Below are 20,246 nucleotides of genomic sequence, written 5' to 3' on the forward strand. Positions count from 1 at the left end.
ATACCTTTGAATTGTATTGACCAAATTCCAACTTATTTTGAATGGTATTTTATGGTTTAAATTTGCATTTTAATTGTTTAAGATTTTAAACCTCAAATATATATATTGTAATGCATTAAACAATTAATTTAGTTTAGAATATTGCATGGCATTCATGACTTCAAATTTAAATGCTTAAAGGCTATGTTTACTTTCTTGAATATTTTATACCTAGATTAATTCACCTTCATTTGTTCACATATTTTAATTTAAGCCTTAATTAAATATTGAACCTAAAAGAATTTATTTAATAACTTAGCTCTAATTAATTTAAATGAATCCTAAAACATTTTATTTCTTTAAATTAAATTATTCTTTTACTAAAATTAAATTTAGGAATATTTTCTTATTATTAATCTTATCTCTAATTTCCAAACTCCAGGCCGACCTCTCGTATTTATCCTGAAAAGCTAAAACTAAACATCTACTTTTAAAATAAATAAAATACTTCATAAATTCATAAAAATTCATTTTTAGTTTAAATAATAGAAATTATGCATGGTTTTTACGTAATCTGATTTTTTTCGGGTTCTACAACTCTCTACCCCTTGAAAAGAAATTTCGTCCTCGAAATTCACTTATCCTTGATAAACAAAAACTTTAGACTCTTAATTCTAGAATCCTAATAATCCACGCTTCCGATGCGCTACTCTGATAAGATAAATATTAAGCTGTCCTTACGTTTCCTCAATCCTGAATAAATTTGTCTACCAAAATCCTCGTTTGTGAATCGCAACTTAAAACAACTTATGGTAACGTAGTTCTATTCAACCATAGCCCCGAATTTTGACTTATCCCGCAATTCCTCATACTAGAGGTGGATGTCCAAATTTAACGCGCCTTACTTCCTTATAATATACCCAAGATGTTCATTGACCTATTATATTCCAATATTGAAATCTTAACAGCATCCCTTCTTAACTTTATTGAATTCAAGATATGTTAAAGCTTCAAGTCCAAGTATTGGCATTCATGCAGTTCGACTTAGGAGGTCTGAGTAAAACACTTAAAAGTTTAAACCTTATCTCAACCCCATAATAATATTAGACTAAGATCCTTGAATCGAATCTTTATCTTACAGCTCCAAACTTACATAACTTAACTATTTAGAAGTGCATCCCAATATGACGTTGTTGTAAATTTTAAGTTCGAGTGGTCTTAATCCATAAAACCCAAAATATACGATACCGATCTTCCACCTAAATAATAAAATTATTCTAGCACAAATGACATACTTAAACTATTTCATTTTCAATTAGAATAAAGTTGAGACCTAAGACACTGGGACTTTCCTTATTGAAGCGAACGTCGCACCCTTACGTATCCTTAATGCTTAATTAATACTAGCGTATAAAACTTAATAAGTTAGCCCATGGTAGCATTAGACTAACTCTAATAAATCAATTTCACTTATAACCCATAGAATTCTAGAATCCACATATCAAGCGTTTAGATTCCTTACTTGATAAAAATCTTAATATTCATCCATTGATAACTTATATTGAACACAACTAATTCCTTTTTGTTTTTATTTCACTCAAAATTTCCGTATGAACAAATATCCCATAAATTTGAAATTCAAACTTACCTAATCCAAATAGCTTTGATTAAAATAATTCTAATACGCATATCCGTTTAGTATCAAGTTTGTTAATAACTTCCAAAATCTCTCAAGACAAAGTGTCTACCTCACCTCTTACGTGCGTCTACCAATTATACTAACCATCATCGTACCCAACTTTCCTAAAAATTTTAAATTCTCACAAGGTATAATTTAAATGTTAAGATCATGACTAAAACTTGTGACACATCAAACTTATGTTCCCAAAAATTTACTAACTCAATGTTTATCCTTATAACTTAACTAACCGATCAAATTTACCTTAAATCGTCATCACTTTAAATCCTTAATTTTCCACAACATGATTTCACTAACGCTTAAATTTTCATGCCTAAGATTGATTCATCCTACAATGTCTTTGGTTACAATTCATTATAACATTATAATCCAAATATCTAAATATTCTATATTTCTTTCGAGCCTAAATAACCGAAAATTCCTACCATTTAAACCGTTCAATTCTCACTTGCTACTAGATAAGTTCTCAAATTTCCTAATATTTTAAAATTAATTCTTACTTTTCTCGAATATCATCCAATTTTTCCCTAAATCTCGAAAATTCCACAATTACCCATGAGTCCTCAGTATTCTAAATTTCATTTTATAGATTTCCTGTATCATAAGGTTCAATAGTCTTAAGTTTATTATACCCAAAATTAATTCCCATAACACGTCTTACATTTCTATAAATAATTAAAATCCCAAGTGTTCCTCAAAAGTTCGCATTTAATCCTTAAAATTTTGAAAATTGCAACATGACACTTACAGTTCTCCAAATTTACATTTCGGCCCTACAACTCTTCGAAATTTGCATCATTGTCCCCATAAAACTTTCCATCTTTACCTCATTAAACTTTTAGATTCTCGAACTCGAAATTTAATCCCAAAATTTGGTAAATTCGAAAATAGTCCCTTAGAATTTTTTTTTTGCACTTAGGTCCTCAAATCATTAGTTATTTCAATTAGTTCCCTAAAATTCTCAATTCATACAATTCCATCCTTAAATCTAACTAGGTAGAGCATGTATCCTAAATAAATTCTCATAATTAATATTACATTTCATAGGTACTTAAAATCCTCAAATTGTACATTTATAATCCTAAAGATTGTCGTACTCTTCGAATCGCTATTGCTTATATGAAATCCTCAAAAATTTACTCGACTAGCAACCAAGAACCATTAATAATTTCTTAGAAATTCTACAAGTCTCAAAACCATTCATAATTTTCAAGATTAAATTATAACCTATAAGGAGGACATCAACACTACTGACCTAAAAATTAATATAGTCAAATCATTTTCAACCTCTCCTAAAGCCCCATATTCGAATTCTTAGACATGTCCAATTCCAAACGTACCCAACATGCATAATTCCATAATTTATTTTTTTTAATTTAAATAAACACTGAACAATTAAAATCTGAACGTAAAAACATTTCATGAAAACATGCTGTTAAAATAATTCATGCTTTAAATAAAATGCGTAAATGTAAAACTTACAGACCGAAGATGTGACTTCTTGAGCTTCTCGAGAGCAGTAATAGTACAATCCTTAACAAGATCAAAGGCTCTGATACCAACTGTAAAGGCCCGTATTTCGTATTCATAAATATGCGGAATTATTAAAAATTTTCTAAATAAATAATTATCTTGTCTCATTTAATTAAAATAAACATGTAAATAATTTTAACTTTAAAATAACAACGGAAGTAAATATTGTTTTCAACCAACAATTTAAAAATAATTCAACGTAAACATCAATTTAAAAATAATCCAACGTATTAAAACTGAGTTTGAATAATAAAAGGTGCATAAACTAAATCATGAGGTCCTCGGGTTTACTACTGATGTCCCAAGATCGCTCACTGGTCTCCGCCCGTGGTCTCGACCTCATCAATACCTACAACAATCAAGTCTAGTGAGTCTAAAGACTCAACATGTATATATCACTGAATAACAAGTAATATATATCATGAAATCGCATGTAACGTAAAAATAAAGTATCGTAAAGCGTACGATGAAAATCGTATCATGAATAATTAAAACTACGTGCATATCTGAAAATTCATACGTAAAAGCTTTGCTCCATAGAGCTCTGTCATAACATATCATAGTTTTCTGGTAGAGATAATGTTTCTAAGCAAGTGGCCCATAACATAGCGTAATCGTCTGATCAGACTAAACCACAGTATAATGTGTGGTAGAGATCAATCACAGCCCCTTGGACTGGATGTCCGTACCCATACATAATCATAAATCGGTCGTAATTCACCGGGTGGAGAGGTCCTCGGTTGCGCCTACCGACTTCCAAACCCATAAACGTAATGTGGCCACAAGACATATAGCATATATCTCAAAAATAAACATTTTATATTTTTATGCACGTACTATAATTATAACCTTATTTTTACCAGATGAGTTGGATCGTTCCCAGGCTTGCTGTGACTTAATTCTAATATGTGACACATGCAATAAATCTTAACTTGACAAAAACTTAACAATCGAACTAAAAACGAGACGATTAGAACCAATAACTTGATTTTTAATCATGGCTTCGTACCAACCCGAACCAACATTAAACCGACGTTTAACCATGATTAAAATACCCCAAACATACTGAAAAATATGCATAATGACTGTAAAACACGAAAATGGGTGAAAGGAATCCAAAAACATAAAACACTCTTTCGAGAGTCATTTTGGCACCTTTCACCGTAAATTCTCGTACGACCTCTAAACTGGACCAAATCACGAACGGCCAAAAACTTGACTTTAATAACTTTGTAAGGTAGTGTCCAGTCCAAGTCCATTGGCTAAAAGCCAACCAAGAACTCAAACCACCTCCTAAACCACGACACAAAGTTTCTGTCAAAAAGGCAGCAGTAACAGCTTGTGTCTTTTGTAGTGTAAATCCTGAATTTTATGAATCTGGGCTTGGACCACCGCCCAAGGACTCTTACCAACATCCTAAGGCATGGCTTGGACCATGGCTAAGGGCTAAAAGCAAACCACAAACCAAGCAAATACTTATGTCATTCCAAAGCTCCTACCGAGAACCTAAATTCTGTGCATTGTGATGTGTTTGTAATTTTTGCTGTCTTGGCTCGTTCCAGTGGCTGTATGGTCAACCATGGCTCGATCTAGACATGATGGAGTGTTGTATGAACCATGGATATGGGCTACAAGCCAGCCACAGCCCATCCCAACACCTCAAAACCGAAGTTACTCACGCAAACAAGAAACAGAAAATATTTGAGTGATGCTTGTGTTGTTGTTTTAATAATCCGATGGAACCATGAACCAAGCTTTGAAAGGACACCTTGGTCACGTCCTAGACATGATATGGAAGGGTTCTAACCATGGCTACAGTCCCTAGGACAACCATGATTTGAACTCTCACCCAAAACAACCAAATGATAAAACCTTGACTCCAATTCTGCACTTAAGGGAAAAGTTGTTGTCATTTATCTGTTTATGCGTGTATGGGCTTGAACCATTGAACCAAAAACACCCTAACACATTCTAATTCATGCCTAGTAGCAGCCATGTGAGCCTGGAACCGAAGCAGCACCCTGTAATCAACAAAACATCTCAAACCGTGAAGTTGGAAACAAAAGAGTTTATAAAAATCTGTGCAGATTTTTTTGAAAATGTTGCTGCCACAAATTCGTTTTGCCTCATGAATCTTGAACTTATAATGTTTAAAAATATTTATAGGACTTGATTAAAGAGAATAGAAACAACATATACATGCCTGGAATTTTTTTTGACACAAAACAAATCAATACAACGAGGACGAGCGGCGGAACCGAGTTGGATTCTCTTCTTATTTTCTGCTGCTATACTCGATTACTTTAGCTGCTGTTATCACGTTTCTAAGCTGCTAAATCTGATATGTTTCGAAGCTCATGGTTGTAGGGAAGGTAAAGGATGAGGGTGAATGATATAGGAGGTGTTAAAGATGCTATAATACACATTAAGTTGTTGGTTACAAGTCAAGAGTTTGAATGGGTTTGAAATGATTCTCCTTCCTTGTTGCCATGAGTTTTGTTCTTATTATTCCTACTGAACGTGCACTATAATTTGCTAAGGTAATGGTTTGAGGAAAAATTATGTGAATTATAGTGTTTGAATTTATTTATTTGTGAATTAAAATGGTCAAAGGAATGAACACACCATGAAGTCTCATTATAGGTACTTTGAAAGGAAATGTTACTACACCTTTGAATTGTATTGACCAAATTCCAACTTATTTTGAATGGTATTTTATGGTTTAAATTTGCATTTTAATTGTTTAAGATTTTAAACCTCAAATATATATATTGTAATGCATTAAACAATTAATTTAGTTTAGAATATTGCATGGCATTCATGACTTCAAATTTAAATGCTTAAAGGCTATGTTTACTTTCTTGAATATTTTATACCTAGATTAATTCACCTTCATTTGTTCACATATTTTAATTTAAGCCTTAATTAAATATTGAACCTAAAAGAATTTATTTAACAACTTAGCTCTAATTAATTTAAATAAATCCTAAAACATTTTATTTCTTTGAATTAAATTATTCTTTGACAAAAATTAAATTCAGGAATATTTTCTTATTATTAATCTTATCTCTAATCTCCAAACTCCGGTCCGGCCTCTCGTATTTATCCTGAAAAGCTAAAACTAAACATCTACTTTTAAAATAAATAAAATACTTCATATATTCATAAAAATTCATTTTTAGTTTAAATAACAGAAATTATGCATGGCTTATACGTAATCTGATTTTTTTCGGGTTCTACACTTTAGCTCCTGATAGAAGTAATCAGAGCTCCTAGAGCGTCAGCTGGCTTGATCTTATGAGTGTGGATTCTTGATCAACTGCGGAGGTACAGTCTTCTCAGAGTCACTGGTTGTCAAAAACATTTTTCTCTTTGATATTGGAGGAGCAACTACTTTGGGCTTAGCAGTTTTCTTCGTTTTAACAACTGCCATATTGGATTGAATATTTGAGGTATTGTAGATCTTGAATTTAGTAATTTTTGAGGTGGATTCCAGAGGGAGCCCAGAGTCCTCAATCAGTTTGCTCAGCTGTGGAGAAAACCCTTTGACTGCTTCGTAGATTGCATCATGTTCTTCAATAAATTGAACAAAATTTATGACCAGTTCATCTTGATTCCTTTAACTATCGCGGTGTTCATTTGAAACTTCTCCAATGTCAAGGCGGCATAGGAACCAGCCTTCGCCAAGATGCCTTTGGCAGCAATATCTATCAGTAATTGATATTATGACTTCAGTTCTCTCTTCACCTATAACACTTTGATAATTTGCCCACTGGATGAGAGTAGGGTTTGCATCTCTTCAATTTCAAAAGCAGCTACTTTTGAAAAGATTGAAAGTCCTTTAGCTGCCAGTTGGAACAGATTGCTGAGGAAATCTTCATCAACAACCATGGAGTGATTGTTGATTGTCATCTGATTCTTTCCATCATCAGATACAGAGCTGGACTTGTAGACTGATAAAAGCTCTGGTGAATAATTTTCTTGAGTAGCCAGCCCCAAGAAATGTCACGCCCCGAGACCGAGGCATCGGTGACATTCGGCATTGTTTAATAACAATAAACCTCGTAGCCAAAACCAGTCTTTTTCATAAATAAATATTGTCTTTTACAATGACAAAGGAATAAAAATTACATCAATAATGTTGCGGAAGCGAAATATAAAAATTGTAATACTAAGAGTAAACGAATGATATTCAGTACTTTGATCTTGTTTCCAACCCCAAAACGTTTCATGTTCTTCATTGTTCAGCTGTTCCTCATTCTTATCTGAAGAGATATGTAAGAGGTGAGCATTTCGGGAAACACTCAGCAAGTGAGGGTCGATTGATTATCACAAATACATATAGAGATAGATTTTAAATCCATAATGTAAACAAATTTTCAAAACTTATTAAATCGACTTTATCATATCAGAACATTAATAGAATTGGAATCAAATGTGAAATGGAGCTTATCAGAACAAATCAAAAAACATCAAATCAGAACAAACAAAACACTGTTATTCATCTCGTTCACCATGGTCAAATTGTCTCCCATATGTTAGTCCTCTAAGAGGCGAGGCTAGAACACAGTTTTATACTCATTGATCGGGGCCAGACAGAATTTACTATCGTCAACTCGAATACTAACAGAGTATTACATAATCGGATTCATCAAACAACACTTATCAGAATTGTGAATGGAATCAGCAGAATCAAAGAAAATCGAGACCCAAATGAACATATTTTACATCGATAGAGATTTTAAAATATATTATAACAGTTTTCAAAATTATTAAACTCACATATAAGCATGTCATGAAATAATTTTACAAAATTTACAAAGAAATACATAACAAAATCCAACATACCATTTGAAGTTGTGGTTCTTGATTCTTGAACGAAGACTTGGCCGAACAAGGATAACTTCTTGGGCGTGAATTGGGTACTGTCTTGAGTTGGTTTTGAACGAAATTTTTTAGCAGAATTTCCCCTTGGGTATCCCTTAGTTTCTACCTGAAACAGACTAGAACAAAAACTCCTTTCTTGCTTGAGATTGGCCGACAATTTGGGATTTTTGGGAGCGTACTTTTGTGCCTTTCTTCAGCATGTGGTGTGGTATTTATAGTCTGAAAGTGGCTGCTGAAATTACCTACATTCAGCCAAATTTTTTACCCTCCAAGGGCCCAAGAATGATGGTCCAAGTAGCCTCCAAATGGTCAAAATCTATCAAAAACCAAGGGTCATTTTGGTGTACTCAAAATGTCGCTCCTTACACATTGATTATGTCCCATTTTTAGCTCATCTCTCCACTGAATTTTTGTCTACTTTAGGACAAGTATCAGTGAGCTTTCTTGAGCTGAGAGTTTAAGCCCATGAGCTAGGAGTTTCCTCCCAAACAATCAATGAGCTTACTTGAGCTGAGGGTTTTAGCTTATGAGTTAAGGGTTTTTCTCCAGAATCAATGAGCTTCCTTGAGCTAATGGTTTTAGCTTGTGAGCTAAAGGTTTCCTCTTCCAAGTGACGTACCCTTTCATGTTTTTGAATTGCCTCGACTTCTTTTTGAGCTACTTTCCGAGCTTTTGAGCGGAAAATTTACGTATATTGTTGAGTTTCTTTAATTAGAAGTTTTGGATTTAAAAATTTGGATTTCATTTCTTACATGATTTGCTTCGAAAATCCGGATCCTCACATGCCACCCTCCTTATTGGATGTTTCGTCCTCGAAACTTGAGTTTGCTTAATCTTTTTAAAGATAGTGATACAAGGTGCACATCTTATCCTCTAGCTCTCATGTTGATTCTCGCTCAGTAAGGTTTGACCATTGTACTTGTACTTACGGAATGTTCCGGTGTCATTACACTTGTTCTTTTTTTTTCCACTATACGGATAGGGACCTCTTCGTATTTAAGTTCTTCATTCAGGTTGTCGTCGAGTAGCAGGGATGCTACCTTGAGAATATGACTCAAGTCAGGAATGTATCTTCTTATCTGCAAAACGTGGAAGACGTTGTGGATTCTTGACATGTCCGGCGACAAGGCTAGTCGATAAGCTAGGGTTCGAACTCTTTCAAGAATCTCGAAGTGTCTGATGTTTCTTGGGTTTAATTTTCCGGATTTGGTGAAGCGGACTACTCCCTTCATAGGTTAAACCTTGTCATAAGACTTTTCACCGACTTCGAACTCTAACGGTCTTCTTTTCAAGTCAGCGCAGCTCTTTCGTCGATCTTGTGCTGCCTTGAGTTTATCCCAGATGATAACTATTTTATCAACAGTTACTTGAACAGTTCAGGTACCATGATAGCTTTCTGTTCGATTTCAATACTTCCATGATAATTATTGTTATCGGAAAATTCAATCAAAGGGGGGTGTTTCTTCAATTTCCTATGAAGTCTATGGCACATGCCCTAAGAATATCTTCGAGAACCTATATTTTTATTCTCAGTTTGTCCATCAGTTTGGGATTGACAATCCGTGTTGAAAGTGATCCTGGTACCCATAGCTTCCTGAAAACATTTCCAAAATTGGAAAGAATTTTGGGTCTCTATTGGACAAAATGCTTGCCGTAACACTATGTAGTCCTTTTGGCTTAGCGCATCAGCTATCTTGTTAGCCTTAGGTCATAATCTTTCAATAGTTTGATCCACCGTCTTTGCCTCATGTTTAGTTCCTTTTGTGTGAACAGTATTTGAGGCTTTGATGATCAATAAATACCTCACATTTGGTACCAAAGAATTTGATTTTATGGATCTTTCGAACAAATACAATTGTGGCTAATTCAATATCATGTGTTGGATAATTTTGCTCACATGGTTTAAATTTCTTCGATCCATAGGAAATTACTTGCCCTTCTTGAATATGAACACATCACAATCCTCATTCGATGAATCATTGTAAATTGTGAAATTCCTGCCTTATCCGTTAAGTACTAATTATGGCATAGAAGCGAGTTTCTTTTTGAGGATCTAAAAAGTCTTCTCTCCAATTAAATTTAGATTTCTTCGGAATGAGTTTGCTGAGCTGAAGAAAATCCTTCAACACATTTTCTTAGTAGCCAACTCATCACATAAAGTTTTGAATTTATATTCCAGTTTTCGGTCACGGCCAGTGTCTCCACATTCTTGTGACCCACTAATATGCCCTTTCAGAGATTATATAACCCAGAAATGTGACGTTTTTTAGTCAAAATTCACGTTTCTTAAATTTATTATATAATTTTTTCTCTGAGCATCTGAAGAGTAAGACGAAGATCTTCCTTGCCGTCTTCCTCACTTGTTGAATATGCAAGAATATCATCAATAAATACTACCACAAACTTGTCGAGGAATTTCTTGAACACTCTATTCATAAGGCCTATGAATGCTGCTGGAGCATTGGTCAGACCAAAAGGTATTATCTGAACTCATAATGTCCATACCCTTTACTTTTTAAGATTGTTTTAGGAATATCCTCTGCTTTCGCCTTTAGTTGTGGTAGCATGACCTTAGATCAAGCTTTGAAAAGATCTTAGCTCCTTTTAACTGATTGAAAAGGTCGTCTATTATTTAAAGATGACATTTGTTCTTGATCTTATTGACCTCTTTGTAGATCGACACACTATCTTGTACCTTCATCATTCTTCTGTACCAATAAGATTGAAGCTCCCCAAGGAGAGGCACTTGGTCTGATTTGTTTTTGTCTAACAAATCTTGGAATCGATCTTTTAGCTCCTTGAGTTCATCTGAAGCCATTCGCCAGGGATCCATAGATTTTAGTGTAGCACGAGCTTTCAAGCTACTTTCGAATTATACTTCACAATCTAAGATATTTCAAAGTAACGCTTCCGGAGCTCTCGTACCACATGAATATTTTATATCTTGAGTTCAGTTCCTTCTTTTGCTTCTCTCATTAATGCTAGTTAGACTTCTTCGCCATACTCCATGGCTTTCTAGGTCTGAGAAGTAGAAAGGAATGATTTATGTTCTTTATCCTTGGCATGAAATAAGATTTATTCTTGGACCTTTAGATTTTCGGGACGTTACAACTACCCCATTTAAATTGAATTTCGTCCCCAAAATTCGCTTGTCCTCAATAATAAAAAAGTTTAGACTCTTAATTTTAGTATCCCAATAATCCACGCTTACGCTGCGCTACTGTGATATAAAATAAGTGTTAAGATGTCCTTATGTCTCCTCAATCATAATTAAATTTCCTTCCAAAATCCTCGTTTGCGAATCGCAAATTAAAACAACTTATGGTGACTTAGTTCTATTCTACTATGACCACAAAATTTGATTTTTCTCAAAATTCTCAATATTAGAAATGGCAGTCCAAACTTATTGTGTCTTAGTTTCTTATACTATACCTAGGATGTTCATTGACCTATTATATTAGTATTTACGCAGTTCAACTTAAGAAACCTTAGCACCAAAATTTACTGATCGACTTCTATCCTTGGTAATACACTTAAAAGTCGAACCTTACTTCAATCCCATAAAAATATTAGCCTAAGATCCTTGAATCGAATCTTTATCTTACGGCACCAAACTTATGTAACTTACTATTTACAAGTACATCTTGGATGTAAAATTGTTGCAAATCTTAAACCTCAAATAACGTTAATCCATAAAACCCAATTATACAATATTGATATTCTACCTATATATTAAAGCCCTAAATGCTTAAACTATTTCTCTCCCAATTACAATATAGTTGAGTTCTAAGGCCCTTGGACTTTCCTCATTGAAACGAATGTCGTATTCTTACGTATCCTCAATGCTTAATACATACTAGCGTATAAAACTTATTAAGTCATCTCATGGTAGCCTTAGACTAACTCTAATAAATCAACTTGACTTATACCCCCATAGAGTTCTATAATCCCCATATAAAAGTTTTAGATTTGTTACTCGATAAAAATCTTAATATTCGTTCGTTGGTTACCTATGTTGAACACCACTAATTCCCTTTTTTTTTAATCTCACCCAACAATTTCGTATGAAAACCTATTTCATAAACTTGAATTCAATCTTACGCAACCCAAATAGTCTTAGATAACATAATTCCAACACACATATCTACTCAATCCTAAGTTCCTTAATGACTTTCAAAAATTCCTCAAAACATGTTGTCTAACCCAATTCTTACTTGCTTCAATCAAATAACCTAACCATCCGTTATACCCATCTTTCTAGGAAAATTTAACCATAGCACAGTATAATTTTTGTAACGTCTATCGTTTTAAAAGTGCATAAATAAATTCTTTTTTTTATAAAAGCTCGTAATTACAAAATAAAATTTAAAATAATCGTATTTGTTTGCCAATAAGAATAGCGCATTTTTAAAAATAACCAACATCCTCCAAAATCAACGTAAACATAAACGAGTAAAAATCATAATACCACCAATGTATAAAAATGTTTAACTCCTCTCAAAGACTCATAATCAAATGCGGAAAAATATGCGCTCCTCGGGTCATGTCACCGCACCAGAGCTGCATACTCAGAGTTCAGAACTTGCAGTCTCCTCAACATCAAGCTCACCTGCATCACACACGCCTAGTGAGTCTATAGACTCAACACGCCTGTACCAGGAATAAAAAGTACATATACATGCAAACAGCAGTGAAAAATATCATACTTAACATAACTTTCATGAACTTAAAAACATGAACAAAAACGTCTCGCGTAAAATCATATCGTGTCAAAGCATGTCATCTCGTATAATCATATACGTAAACATTTTATTTTTTTTAATTGAATTCAGTTCATTAGTTGTGAATTTCGTATCGGCTCTATCGTATCAGTTCTATTCGATGGATCCATCTATAAAATCGTGGTACCTGGCGGCGGAGACATCAGCGACAACATTACCCATCCACTGAGCCTTGGTCTCAGCTCATCATATCTCATGTCATCGTATACATATACATCGTCAGTCACAACCAATTATCATCCTTCAAAAAAATATCATCATATTCATCACTTTAAAAAAATGCGTATACGTAACTTTTTCCTTAAAACCAAGCATGCACCGTACTTACCATAATTTCATAAAAATCATAAACGTGGTGCATGAACATTAAAATATCATAAATTTGTGCTCAAGGCGCTTCCAGTACCAAAATCTCACCCCGGGTGCAAACTGACAATTTGCCCCTGGAAACCTAAAATATACCGTTTTACCCCTGTACCTATAAAACTGTCCCGAAGCTTACCAAACTCCTTAAAATGACCCAAAACATATTTAAAAGCATTCCTATACATAAACTCGAGCCCATTTTACAACTCAACCGATTCGTTTTAAAACTTAGACCGGGTTCCCGGTTTTAACCCGAATCGAACCGAAACTTAACCAAAACTTTCCCAACTTTTTATCAAATCTTAAAAACACTATAAGACTCCTAAACATAATAACTAGACTAAAATTCTCACAGCTGATAATTCCAGAACTCCCAAAGCTCTCGGCCCTTCCCAATTTTCACACCCTGATTCCCTTTCCCAAAAATAACGCCACTAGCCAAACCCGATGTACTAGCTGTGAACCAGCATACCATTGACCGGGACCAGACCCTAAGGAACCTAACAGAACAAAGCCACCAGCCCCATACACGATGATGTCTTCTAAGAACCGAGAATCAACAAAAAGGCTCCTACCGTGACCAATCTGTCTCGCCTTGGCTCGATCGATCGTCCCGTAACTCCAGCATGGTTTGAGCCGTTCCAGACACCAAATCCGACTCACTAGGGTCTGGTCCAGGGCTGGAAAAGGCCCTCTCACAGCTGGTGTAGCAGGACACATGGATCGAACCCTCCCACCATCTTACACTCGATCGGCCCTCGACCTTTCGACCAAACTTGACCAAGCTCCACACTCCAGTGCCTAAACCTCAAAAACCACGATCTTTACAACCCCTTATCATCATAATACAGCAGCCCTTGCACAAAATCAAAAAATAACATGATCAGAAAATGTAAGAATGCAAGAACACATGAAACTTCGATAATCCTCCATACACATGCTTGGATCGAGAGTTTTACATGAATAAATACATATACATCAGTAATATAACATGGATGATGCGAGAAATATGTTACAAAGTGTGCCTTGATGATGATTGATGAACAAAACAAGAAGAGGGAGACCCGGATGAATTTATTTTGCAAGAACAAGAGCAGACCGAAGCTTTCTCAGCCGGTGCTTGCTGAAACCGAGAGGAAGAGGAGCTGAAGGGAGGTGTCGGCTATGTAGAATGATTAGGTTTAGGCTAAAGGGTAATTATATACTAATTAAATGGTTAACAAATAACTTAATGGGCCTTAATTTGCTAATTATATTTTTAAAAAGAGTTTTAAGCCCAACAAGCTTAAAAGTAGGCCCATTAAGTTCAAACACACTCCCAAAAAATATTTCATGTTGGAAAGATTTTGAAAATATTAGCCGAACCTTCAAAAAGTCCCCCGATTAGATAAAATTTGCGTACCGTTAAAAATAAAATCCTACGGGTAAAAATACCCAATAAAATCTCATTTTTGAAAAAAAAACCCTCAAAACACCTTATATTAATAAATAAAAATTAATCATGTAATAAAATAATTTTCCTGAAAATTATCCGGTCTCTGATCCTCGTTCAAGCGTGAAATGCATCTAGAAACCCTAATGTATGAACTTTTAAAATTTCATGAAATAACTACTACCATGCACGAATTATGTATAAAAATAATTAAACACATAATTAAAATAAAACCCTAGATTGCATGCATTCAGGTTACGTGAATTAAATTTCTGGACCTTACAATTTTAACTCTTAAAATTATGATTAAAACTTATGCTACATCAAAACTTAAGTCCCCAAAAATAATTAACTTACTGTCGAATCTTATAACTTAACTAATTGATCAACTTTACCTTAAATTGTTGACACTCTAAATTCTTAATTTGCCACAACACTATTCCATTAACACTTAGATTTTCAAGCCCAATATTGATTCATCCTACAATGCCCTTGATTATCCTTCCTTATAACATCATAGCTCAGATTTTCAAGGTTTTAAATATACAGTCAAACAAAAATCATCAAAAATTACTATCATTTAAATCATTCAATTCTCTCTTATTGCTAAACTAGTCCTCCAATTTCTCATCAATTGCAAAATTAAATTTTTAATTTCCTCAGAAATAATCCACTTAGTCCTTAATTATTAAAAATTCCACAATTACTCATAAGTTCTTGGAGTTCCTAATTCCATTTTATAGGTTTCCCGTAACATGAAGTTCAATAATTTAAGCTTATCAATTCCCAAAATAAATTCTCATAACCAACCTCACCTTTATATCAATACTTAAAATCTCAAATTATACATTTTATACTTCTTAATACCGTTATAGTCATAGAATCATTATTCTTTATATGAAATTCTTAAAAATTTAACCCAACTAATAGTCACGAACCATTAATAATTTCTTAGAAAACTTACATGCCCCTAGAAGCATTCATGATTTTCAAGATTAACTTATGACCCATAAAGTAGAACATCAGTACTACTAACCAAAAATCAACATAGACAATTCATTTCCAACTTTCCCTAATTCCCAATAGCAGAATTCTTATACATGTCCAATTTCACCACTATGAGAACCCGGAATTCCTGAAGCGAATGCGAATCACGTAAGAAATACAAACTCGAAATTAAACTTAAACTAAGCTCAAAACTTTCGTTCTAACTATAAAACTCGAATATGAACTTAAATTTTCAGCTAACCTAACTCAAGAAGGTAGCTCCAAAGCTCGGGGATTAGCTCAGCGGGAAGCCAAGCTGCAAGTAACTGCATCTATCAAAGAGTCGTCACTGGAAGAGTAAAACAGCAGCTCAAGGACTCGATCTTTCTGCTCAAATAATCTCAACCACGCGTGTCCTAAAAAGACCAAAAAGAGAGCTAAAGGAGGAGATAAAGGTTTGGGAAAACTCATTATGCAATAAATTACCATTGAGAAAACCAATGAAGGAACTAAGGGAGGAGCTAAGAGGCTAGGACGTATTTATGGTGCAAGAAATGACCTTTGGTGTTGGATATATCTTGACCACAATTATGGCATTCCTTGAGGAGCAAGGTGGCGTCCAAGGCAAGATGAAAAGCCACTTTTCCATCTATAAATAGCACACCATGGTTGAATGAAAATCACACCAAAATGCCACTAAATTCTCTGTTTCTTCCCTTCACAAACCGTCCCAAAAATTGACCAAGGCAACGGAGAAGTTTCGTGCAGTCCGAGTGAAGTTACGTCAAAGTATTGCTGGAATTAAGGCGTAATTTGCTCAACAAGTTTGTTGAAGTGTTGTCCGATTTTCATAAGGAAACTCCATTCAAGAATCTGTAAATTTAAAGCATACCTGTAAAATTCAGTAAGTGGGTTTTTGTTACGTATATTTTTGTATTCTAAACTTTGCATATAAATAATATGACATGCTTGTATGTGTGTCCACTTTTTCGAAAATTCAGTATGTTCTTTTAAAATTTTCGATCGATGATATGCTTTTTCTGTTCTTCGAAATTCTTTGATTCCGCTGTATCCGCCTGAATTTTTGATAAGTTATGTTCGATAAAATTTTGAATTATGCGATCCACTGTTACAAATTGATTTGAAATGGGACGAGAATTATAATTATGTCTGGCCCCCATTGGTGGATATAAAACCATGTTCTGTCTGGCCCCCATAGGTGGGTATAAAACCGTGTTCTGGTCTCACCGCTTAGAGGACTAACATATTGCGGACAATTTGACCATGTAAATGAGATGAGTAACAGTGTTGTGTCTGTTTTGAATTGTTCTGAAATGATCTGATTTTCTTCTGAATTGCTCTGAATCATCTGGTTACCTTTGTCTCATATTCGATTCGTTTATGTTATGATAAGTTAAAGGTGATAAGTTTTGAAAGTCTGTTACAAAGATGTTTTAGGAAAACTAAAATCTATATATATCATTGGAAATCGATCGACCCTCACTTAATGAGTGTTTCCTAAAACACTCACTCCTTACGAATTTCAGATAAAAATGATGAGAAAACGAATGAGGAGGAGCAAGAAGCCTTCTGGGGATGGTGATCGAAGCACAAAAATCTAGATTCAAGATCATTTTACTTTCCTTTTGTTTAGTTTCCGCTTTCGCAAAACTCTGAAGTAATTTTTTTTGTCAATATAAAGACAATATTTTATTTATGAAAAAGGCTGGTTATTTGGAATTTCGATACGAGGCTTAATTGTTTTCAAGTAATTGTTAAACAATGCCGGATGTCACCGATGCTTCGGACACGAGGCGTGACATTTAAGTGGTATCAAAGCCTGGCGGTTCATAATCCCGCTGGGATTTTGATAAAAAAAAAATTTGACGAAAAGCCTAGTGCATCCCAATCTGAATCCAACTTCCATCTGTTCCTAAAATTTGAAGAAACTCAAAATCTATCTCTTCAATCTTTCTGCAAACTCTTATTATCGAAAATTCCACGACAACTTTGTTTCTATTTTGTGCCTGTCTATCCGTTATACTATTCTGATGTTTTACCTCGATTTTATCCTAGGAAATGGCTGTTCACGTACTCGTGCTCAGGCCACCCTTCGTATACGCCAGCTAACGATAGATAATCAAGCTAGGGAGATTGTGACTTTGAAGGCGCAACTGGATAGGGAGAAGCTAGAGAAATAAGAGCTTAGCGAGATTAGGAACATACTCAAGACGCACGTACATCGACTTACTCACCACCTGGACTTGGCTGAGAGCCAACTTCTTCAGATACCTACTGATTCAGCTCGCATCACACGTCTAGCTTCACTGAATATATACTTGCTAGGGAAAGTAGAGACAGAGAGAGGACGTGCTACTCAGGCTCGTCAGCGTCAAGAAGAGTTCAACACCAAACAAGAACGATACATTTCCAAGCTACACGACACCATGGATAGGCTTCAGGATCATAATAACTATTTGCATCTGGTGATAGAAAACATGGAAGAAGAAGAGGAATCACCGATGGAGGTGGTCGGCGACGACAGCGATAGTGACGATGGAGATATGATAGACTAGACTAGATTAGTACTACGATTGTACTAAATATAATTGGAAAAGTATTAAGTGTAACAACTTATTTCTAAATGAAAATTTTAAATTACTGCATATTAAAACATTGATGAGTATTTTATCAATAAAAGTGTTTCTTTTTATCTTTATAGGAAACAAAAATGGATCCTCAGAGCATTATAACCGAACTCCAAAAACAACTCCAGGAAAAGGAATCAGAAATTAAAACATTGAAAGATAAAAATGACAAGCTCGAGAGAGATAATTACCGACTAGATGGGAAAAATCTATGCAAGGATAATGACCTTTTCGAGGCACGCGAAGAAGTGAAGAATTACGGGAAGACGTTAGACGCTATACTGCTTATCACCTAGAATCGGAACGTCAGCACGATAGCACAAAAAGAGAGTTGGAGATAATTCAAGGAAGGTTTTTGGCAGCACAGGATTGAGAGAAAAAACTTAACAAGGAGATCTACCGATTCCAATCAAGGATAGAAGAACATGAACTCAATGAGACAACAAACCAATCAACCATACCAGAACTTCAGGACCAAGTGAACAATCTCGATGACCACAACACACTGTTGCAAAACCATATTAATCAACTGCAGAATGATATGATCAACATGATAAAGGAGGAAACCCCATTGAAGAAGAAGAAATTAACGAAGCAGTAGGAGACGGAGAAGTAATAGATTTGTAGAGTAATCCATAGTCAGGCAGCGACTGTATCTAGAATCATTAGACTTATCATTTTATTTGAAAGACTGATTTTATGAATTTTAAAAAATAACGAAAATATTTCTTTTATTTTACATAGCTTCAAACAAATTAATAAAAAATTTGTTTATAGCAAATGGCAGGCAAACCACCTAGACACAATCGAAACCCCCACGGAGTTAATCAAAACGAGAACGAAAATCCAGAATCACCATCGAGGGTGAACCTCATTCGAGAGGACATGATGACAATTGCTACCATAGTAGCCGCCACTTTGTAAGGAATTGTGAATCCCATTGCCAACGCCATCCACCCCCACCGGAACCACAAAACAAGGAATCAAGTATCAATATGAATCGCTCAGGAAGAATCGAGTCCCATTTTTTGATGGAAATCCAGATCCAGAAGTCAGTCATAACTGGCTTAAGAATGTTGAAGCTCAACTGCATTTATTGGAAGTACCTGAAGGACTTAGAGTGGTCGTGACTTCGTTTCTGGAAGATCGAGCACGAAAGTGGTGGGAAACAGTATCGCCATCTTTGGCTGAGGTGGAGTGGATCACATGGCAAACCTTCCGGAGAGAATTTTTAAAGCAGTATTATCCCGCAGAGTTTCTTCTGCGGAAACTAAGTGAATTCGAAAAATTTAAACAAACATCAGACATGACGGTGATGGAATACACCTCAAGGTTCAATGATCTGGGAACCTATGTTCCAACTATCATGTCCGATGAAACTCTGAAAATGCACCGGTTCAAGAAAGCCCTGAGCAGCCGGATTCAATTGGCTTTGGCGGTATTCAGGCCAAGCAATTTTGCAGATCTGATGGGCGTGACAATGAGCGGAGAAACTGATATCAAACACCGTGAAGAATAAAATAAGAACAAGAGACCTTTGATTAGTCAGTCTACTCAGAGTGACCCCAAATTCAAAAGACCAAACTATTCAAGCGGCCCCTCAAGAGGAACCGTTAGCAATGTTGTCCATAAGGAAAGGAAGTTGTGTGATACTTGTCTACAGAATCACATTGGAGAATGTTATAAGAAAACAGGTCGGGGCGCTTGTTTCAGATGTGGTAAGGTGGGTAATCGGATTAGAGATTGTCCAGCAAACAAAGACAAAGGGACTGGACCCAGCAAACAAAAATAATGCTCGGGTGTATGCAATAACCCAGGAAGAAGCTGATAATACCAACGAGGTGGTGGCAGGTACTGTATTATTCAATGAAATACCTGCATGTACTTTGTCTGATTGTGGTGCTACGCACTAATTTGTGTCTAGAAGATTTCAT

The 20,246-nt window shown here is 35.0% G+C and overlaps 1 protein-coding gene across 1 annotated transcript; it reads left to right on the forward strand.

The window, feature by feature from the left end:
* Positions 1-19,092: 19,092 nt before the first annotated feature.
* LOC140817865 (uncharacterized) lies at positions 19,093-19,831 on the forward strand. The gene is made up of 2 exons (XM_073177658.1): positions 19,093-19,232; positions 19,321-19,831. Exons 1-2 carry the CDS (start codon positions 19,093-19,095, stop codon positions 19,829-19,831), a joined length of 651 nt encoding a protein of 216 aa, XP_073033759.1.
* Positions 19,832-20,246: the final 415 nt, after the last annotated feature.

Source organism: Primulina eburnea, chromosome 17, assembly GCF_022965805.1.
Source record: "Primulina eburnea isolate SZY01 chromosome 17, ASM2296580v1, whole genome shotgun sequence".
Lineage (NCBI taxonomy): Eukaryota > Viridiplantae > Streptophyta > Magnoliopsida > Lamiales > Gesneriaceae > Primulina > Primulina eburnea.